At 41.3% G+C, this 8,135-nt stretch overlaps 1 protein-coding gene across 1 annotated transcript in view; it reads right to left on the reverse strand.

Moving 5' to 3' along the window:
- hoip (NHP2-like protein 1 hoip) overlaps positions 1-6,080 on the reverse strand; it is a 22,164-nt gene extending 16,084 nt beyond the window's left edge. The window contains exon 1 of the mRNA XM_086547070.1: positions 6,043-6,080. Coding sequence (XP_086403196.1) covers positions 6,043-6,080 — 38 coding nt within the window. The remainder of the gene's footprint in view (positions 1-6,042) is intronic.
- Between the last annotated feature and the right edge of the window lie 2,055 nt (positions 6,081-8,135).

Genomic DNA, 8,135 nt, shown 5'->3' on the forward strand with positions numbered 1-8,135 from the left:
GCCTTTAAAACATTGCCATCCGAATTGCGCAGTTGGAGTTATTTCCAGGATATATTTCGATCTTCGTTCAAATCCTTGGATGTAAGTCACCATATTCAGTTCGCGAGACTTATTCAATTAAAGCCTGCTTCCTTGTCCGAAGAAGACATTCGATTCTTTATCAATCAGCTTCGGGTTCAAGTTTCAAAATGGGTTAAGAGTATTCCCCACAACCATGACTCCCACGTAAAGTCCTTGTTTAACGACCATCACGTCTCCTCTATGACGTATATGGTCAAATCTATCCTTGTTGCTTCTTTACCTACTTCTGTACAAGAGCAAGTTTGGGAACCCTGTGAAGATACTGATTTACTGAAGTTACCCGGCGAATTTGCCAAGTCTATCAGAGAAAAGGCTCCCGCAGTATCTGTCAACGCAGGCATTCCCACGACTAAAACAAACACGACCACACAAGACAACACACCCTTGCGTAACACAAACAAACACAAACAACCAAACGACAAACCACAACGCAACCCTAACCCGCGGTTCCACAACCATGACACGAAAACACATCACTCGAGACAAACCTCCCCTCACAGATATAATACGGGACATAAGACTCGTTTTCCCCCATCATCTAACTCACCTCATGTACCCAGACGTAAACAACCTTGTGTCACGAATTGGGCACCAGACAGAGATCAGTGTTTTAATTGTTGTGCGAAAGGTCACGGTGCCGACTCATGTTATTCGACACCGTACTGTCCTTATCATGGCACGCGCTCACACCCTTGGCCTCACTGCTCAGCGTTCCCTGACCAGGTGGATCAAACATACAAATTGCTCCAGCAACGCCAAGCAAACCGCCATTTTTTAGGGAAAAGCCAAAAACACCCAGACACGGCGACACTACAAGCACAATACCGGTAACACACCACATTGTCTCGACTAGTTGCATCCCTAATGATATCACTCAACCGCCTTTGCTTCCATCTATATTGAATGACAAGCCTGCGTATTTCTTCTTAGACACCGGATCTTCTTGTTCTGTGGTCTCGTTGAATACCTTGCGGAATTTTGATTTATCATTAGAATTGCAACCGAGTCAAACCACCATTTGCGGGATAACAGGAGATAAGGTATCAGCTTTAGGCAGCAAAGTCCTTAACATTTCTCTTGGTAGTGAAATTTTTGCTCACAAGTTTGTCGTTGTAGAATCTAATTTTACTCCGGGACACCTTTTGTTGGGTCATGATTTCTTATACCGTACAGGTATTTCCCTCCATCCTCAGAGTAATAGCATTACTTTTAATGGTCAGAATTACCTGTTAAGGACTCCCTCCTGCCTATGGACGCATGCCGACCCATTCACACCCGCAATGGCAATCTATGAAGTCACACATGACCATAGTCACACCATGTCTACACCTCACTTTCCATCCTCTCCTACCCACCACCCCCCTACCCCTCCCACCCGCCCTCGCTTCCCCTCTCCTCTCGCTGCGCGCGCACCCGCATCACGCAAACCTTCGCGCGCAAAACACGTTGACGACTGTGCGAAATCTTGGACCGCTAATGATAATGCTCCTAAGTTTATAGCTAGTGCTACCACTACTATCCCGGCATTTCATGATCTACTGATAGACGTTTCTTGTCCTTCGGCAAATGGTACTGCTTTGATATTACCTGATAATATACGTGTAAAAGGTTGTGCAACATTACCTTCCTTGTATAATATCACTGATAATAGATGTCAGGTGCATGTATTTAATCTTACCCCGGCCCCTTTGACTATTAACGCTGGTGTACCTGTAATATCTTATGAATTCACAGAATTACCTATCTGCGAATTTGATTTACCTGTTCCCTCCCCTGTTTTTTCTGCAACATCATCTTCCCCTGATGAGCAGAGCTCTGATCATGTTCTGAAGCAAAATTTAGATTTTCATGAAGGATATGATATTTTGAATAACTTATTTAAAGAATTCCCAAGCGTATTGCCAACCAAGGACCGTCCTATCGGAAAAACAACATTGCTTCAACACTCCATTACCCTCGAGCCTGATGCTAAGCCTTCGTACATACCGAGTTATAAGATCCCTCACTCGAAGCGACAGGCCTTGGAAAAGGAAGTTCAAACAATGTTAGACATGAATCTTATTCAACCAAGCAATTCACCCTGGGCCTCTCCCCTCCTCCTTGTTCCAAAGAAGGATAATACTTTCCGCCCAGTGGTCGACTATCGCAAGTTGAATAAAGTAACAGTGCCAGAACCATTCCCAATTCCTAATCTTAGATTGTTGTTGCAAGACATTGGCTCTAATAATAAGATTTTTTCAACTATTGACCTTGCTAAAGGCTTCCTGCAAGTTCCTATGGCTCCTGAAAGCGTGCCATATACGGCTTTCTTTTTCTCAACTCATATGGGACACTTTGAATTTTTAGTATGCCCTTTCGGCCTTCGCAATTCCCCTCTCACATTTAGCAGATTAATGTCACTTGTACTATCAGGATTAATTAATGATCAGGTCCTCGTGTATTTAGATGATATTTTAATTTGTTCACCCTCCCTCTCTGAACACGAGAAGAAATTGCGCCAGGTTTTCAATAGTCTATCAACTGCATGATTATGTATTCAACCTAGCAAGTGTCAGTTCCTTCAAGTCTAAGTTAGAATTCTTAGGCCATACCTTGTCATCTAAAGGTATTGCACCTAATGATTCAAAAGTTAAAGCCATTGCCGACTTTCCAACACCTAAGAACCAGAAGGAATTGAAGTCATTTTTAGGCCTTTCAGGTTTTTACAGGCCGTTCATTCAAGATTACGGGTCCATCGCGACGCCGCTTAACCATCTCCTTAAAAAGGATACTACTTGGCAGTGGACAGACGAGGAAAAAGCCGCATTTACAACTCTTAAATCGCGACTAATTAAGGCTCCACTCTTAGCCTTCCCCGATTTCAGTTTGCCTTTTGTCCTCACCACTGATGCCTCAAACCTCGGGCTCGGAGCAGTACTCCACCAGAAACATGGCCATTCTGGAAAAACGCAGCCCATTGCTTTTGCAAGTCGCGCCCTCAATTCAGCGGAAAAACGCTATCACACGACGGACCGTGAATTACTCAGTATCACATGGGCCCTCCGTCATTTTCGAGAGCTAATCTTGGGATATCAGATAGAAGTGCACACTGATCATTCCCCCCTCACGTCCATATTTAAGGGTAAGGACCCTCATGGACGACGCGCCCGCGCAATTGAAATTCTTGCAGAGTTTGACGTCACCATTGTTTACTTACCCGGGAAACAAAATGTCGTTGCCGACGCGCTATCACGCGCTCCCCTCTCTGACGCTCACAACCTGCCTGAATCTAGCTCCTCGCCCACCTTTGCCTCCCGCAAGGTGAAATTCTCTGACATTGCACCGATCTTGGCAAATACTGCCGCTCCTACCGTTGAGGATCCTTCGGAGGACGAGATCCGGTCTGCACATGTTAATGGACGCCGTTCCGACCCCATTCATTCTGTTACCGCCCCGGTCTTGGCTGCCCCAGCCGTACCTCCCATGGACCCACCCACGGAGGACGAGATCCGGATAGCGCAACGTAATGATAATCTGTACGGCCCCTTAATTCAAGCTTTAGAAAGGAATGAAAGACCTCCCCCTAGCAGACATGTTCGAGTAAGTCAACTTTACCTCGATGCTAACGGTCTACTTTGCTACAAGTCTAGATATAGGACAAGAAAGCTCAAGGCATCTCGTAAGCTTGTAGTTATTCCTGAATCCCTTGAAGGTCGAATCCTTCCTCTTTTCCATGAGTCGAAAGAAGCTGCACACTGTGGTAAGTATAAGGCAATTCACTTAGCTCAGCAACGCTTCTTCTTCCCACACCTTATTAGCAAAGTTGCTAAGCATGTTCAGTCTTGTAAGCAATGCCCTTATTACAAAGGAAATACCAACGACCCAGCCCCTGCATTGAAATATGACATTCCAGACTTTCCTTTCCAGAAAGTCTCTTGCGACACATTGTCAGGATTTCTGCCTTCTCGCAATGGTAATCGTTATATTTTAGTCTTCATTGATAACTTCACTCGTTTTTGTGAACTCGTCCCCGTGCCCAACAAAACAGCAAATGTTGTTGCACATGCTTTTCACGACTTCTGTCATAGACATTCAGCCCCCATGTATTTTTCAACTGATAACGGGACTGAGTTTCATAACAAAGTCATGGATAAGTTATGTGATATCATGAATGTAACTCGTGTTAACATTCTCCCTTACCGCCCACAAAGTAATGGTATTACAGAAAGGCTCAATTCCTCCATCCTCTCATTAATGAGATCGCTTGTTGATGCGACATCGGACACATGGGATAAATCACTATTGACAATCCAGTCTTGCATTAATAGTACATTCCATTCTTCCTTAGGTGATACCCCACATTTTCTTTTATATGGAATGGATAAAAGACTACCCTATGACCTCTTTGATGAAAACCAAGTTCCTTCATATAATGGTAACTATGCTGAGTATCTTCTAAATAGAAACAAGTCCATCTTTCAGATCACAAAGAAGCATTTGACTAATTCCAGAGATAAAATACTGTCATTTCAACACAAAGTGGCCCGCCACAAGGACATTGAAGTTGGAGCATTAGTATTTAGAAAAGTCAACCAACCACTCAATATTAAGTCAAAGCTTGCTCCTAGATTTGAAGGTCCATTTAGAGTAATTAGTGTAAAGAACAACAAGGCCTACATTAAATGCATACAGTCAGGTGAACAATCTTGGTCTCATTTCGACGTCCTAAAGCTTGCTCACAAGTACTATTCTCCCCCGGCCGACGAACACTAATTGATTTTTATCTTCCAGACCTTACTCCTCTTGGGCTTATCATTCTTCGCATTGGCGATCTGCCGACCGCTCATGCCCTACCCCCTAGGCTTCGCGCAGTACCAGGAGCCTCGCGTTGAGGACCATGGGCTAGTCTTACCAGTAACAAACAATGTGGAAATCAAGGTTTCGCTTCAGCCGATTGCTGATTTCTCCGGCCTGGCTACTTTCCTAACTCAATAACCAACTACGTTGATTTCAGCAAACAGCAGGCGAAGTTGCTTCCCAGTCTTATTACCTCCACATAGACTTACGCCTGAGTGCTCCCACAATATCTCCTCTACTATCTATGTTAAGCCTCTCTTTTCCTCTAAGGCAACGAATTCAGTTCTACTCTACTTTCTAAAATCTTACCTCACAATTTCAGGTCTCTCTGTACTTATCCCACTCTCCCCTGAAGCTAACCTTCAAGGCTTATTTCAGTTCAATTATGACCCATTCCCATACAAAACAAATAACACTTTCTATCACTTTAAACACACAACATTCACTCATCCTAAAATTCCCTTCACGGCCCAGTCTTTTCTTTCCCACCAGCTGATTTCTTTAGATAACTGTGCAAAGACGCACTCCTCGCACATTTGTTTGCACTTCATCGCCTCTGGCACTTGGACACATAACATGCCATCTTGCTCCAGGGCGCTCATTACAAACCATAAACAGTTATAGGTCATGCACATTCTCTGAAATCCGTGTTCGGTTAGGCCGTTTCTTCTCTCATTTCCCGTCATTACCACTATTATTTTTACTTCAGAGGCTACTACAACTTACAGTTATGTGTAACAAGCAATAACCTGATGTTTGTTCTATGAAACAGGTAAGTTTGTTCTTCCAGCCGTCATGTGAACTGACTTCCTTATCCTTATTTATTCCAGCAACCCATACATACACGACAAGGAAGATTGCAATGAATACCTCCTACCTGCAGCCCATGTCGGTATCATTGCCATCCTATAACATTTCTCTTCCTATATAACCTTTCAACAGATGCCTACTTTGCAACAGTCTTGATGCATTTACCCCCGCTCAGCCCGTTTCCACGCACCTACGGTTATCCCGTATACGTTACCGTCGCCGGAATGTGTATGTTGCTAAGTAACGCACTGGGAAGCGTGCTATTGCAATCACCTACAGGCGAGTTGCATTAAAAAACAAGCAAGTAAATCATACCCATTGATTCTGTTGTACATATACCAGGTTACCCTCATGCTAATATAATATTATAAGAAAAAAAAAAATCAAATCTCAAAAAAAAAATAATAAATAATAATAAGACAAAAAATATACATAAAATAAAAAGAACATTTTGATACATAATTCGATATTTTACTAACTCACGTTTTTTTCTTTTTTTGCACGAATTATTTTCCTTTTCATATATCGAACTATGCCTTGCTACCCTACGTCCCCACTTAACCACTCTCTAAAGCCATGTAAGGCGCCAGGTATTTATACTTTTTCAAGTTACGATATTGACGGATGCAGAAAAGCACACAAACACACCACCCAACAAACAAACACACAGACATCAAACACACACCACCAACCTCCCAGTGTGTTAAACCTGTAATTCCGGAGCTGATCTCGAGGCCTGTCATGCTGCAATTCCGTGTTAGTATTGTGCATTAATCCAAGAATCTGCCGGATGTTGCTGTCTCTTCGTATACTACTCGTATAGAGTTCCACCTGATCAAGGAATTCCTTTATCCTCAGGTTAAGTATAAACCTTCCTACTTTTATATCTTACCAAATCGGGACGATTTGGGGTAGCATGGTTAGAGCGATATGATAGTATTTATGTTTAAAACGGTAACAGAGCATATGTCTGACCTGAGATACATGATCAAATTACAATACACAGATGTGACCTTCACAATTATCGGATTTCGTATATCCCTCCAGGATCGGGCAAAGATTCGTTAAAGACAGCACCTGCAACTTTAGAAAGCCCATTCTGGATATTCTGGTCATCTCCACATCATAGGAATATCACCCTCAAAGGCTGACCCGAGGGCGGACCTATGAATTATGATGAACCGAAGTCAGCCAATCATGTAAATCGCGACCCAAGCTGACACTTGGAATAGCTACGCCTACTTTCCTGTAGACGGCTGATCGCCCCGCCTAGCGAGTCGTCCTAAGATAGACCTGACGATAGCGAAGTCACTCGAGGTCCTTGACCTTAATCACCAACAATTCTACTCTACCACTCGCACTCTCTACATCTACTATTGTGAACTAGTGCTAATCCCGATCTTTATTTCCAGAGTCATTTCTTGTTATATCTATATATATATTATATCGTGTCATATTATTGAAGTTATAATATAATTTGGGTTATTGGGTATCACTGCGTGTGGTTTGACACCAACCGTGATATTTCTCTATGTGATGGATATTAGAGTAATCTAGACCCATCACAATGTAATATATATGTATATAGTATATACATACATACATGTTTTATATATATATATATATAAATAAATATATATATATATATAGATATATTATATATATATATATGTATACACACAACACACACACACACACACACACACACACACACACACCCACACACACACACACACATATATAATATAATATTATTGATAGATATATATATATATATTATATATAGATATATATATATATATTTATTTATTTATTTATTTATCAATAATTGTTTTCTGTCATGACTATCAATAGTATTGTTATTTGCTTATTATCTTTATAGTCATTGCCATCATTATCTAATATAAGTATTGGCATTATCATTGATATTGAGAACATTATTGTTATCATTATTATTTTATCATCATAAGGATGATGATGATGATAATGATGATGATGATGATGATGATGATGATACCTACTATCAGCATCATTTTCATTACGATCATGAATAGGAAAAAATAATCTTAAATATTTGTGTTGGAAATAACCTTTTCGTGCAACTGATAGAGTAAAAAAAGTCTGAAATATTGCCCATGGTTTGTGCAACAACTGATTAAGTAAAAGATTATTTCTGAAATATTGCACATGGTTTCATTGCAATGCTGATGTTACTTGAGGGCAATTTTATTGAAATATGGCTAAATCTAAAGTATTATTCATCGAATTCCGTAATACGACCAGTAAATACACCCGGATGCGGTATTTAGTGTTTGAAAACCGAGCTATGTTGCAATTTCTGACCCAAAAGGCTTTTCCAGTTTCGATCATGTTTTCGTGGGTATCAGTAAACACGATATGAATGTGTT

This window comes from Penaeus japonicus, unplaced genomic scaffold, assembly GCF_977035675.1.
Source record: "Penaeus japonicus unplaced genomic scaffold, GWHDUDI00000001_assembly GWHDUDI00000019, whole genome shotgun sequence".
NCBI classification, from domain to species: Eukaryota; Metazoa; Arthropoda; class Malacostraca; order Decapoda; family Penaeidae; genus Penaeus; species Penaeus japonicus.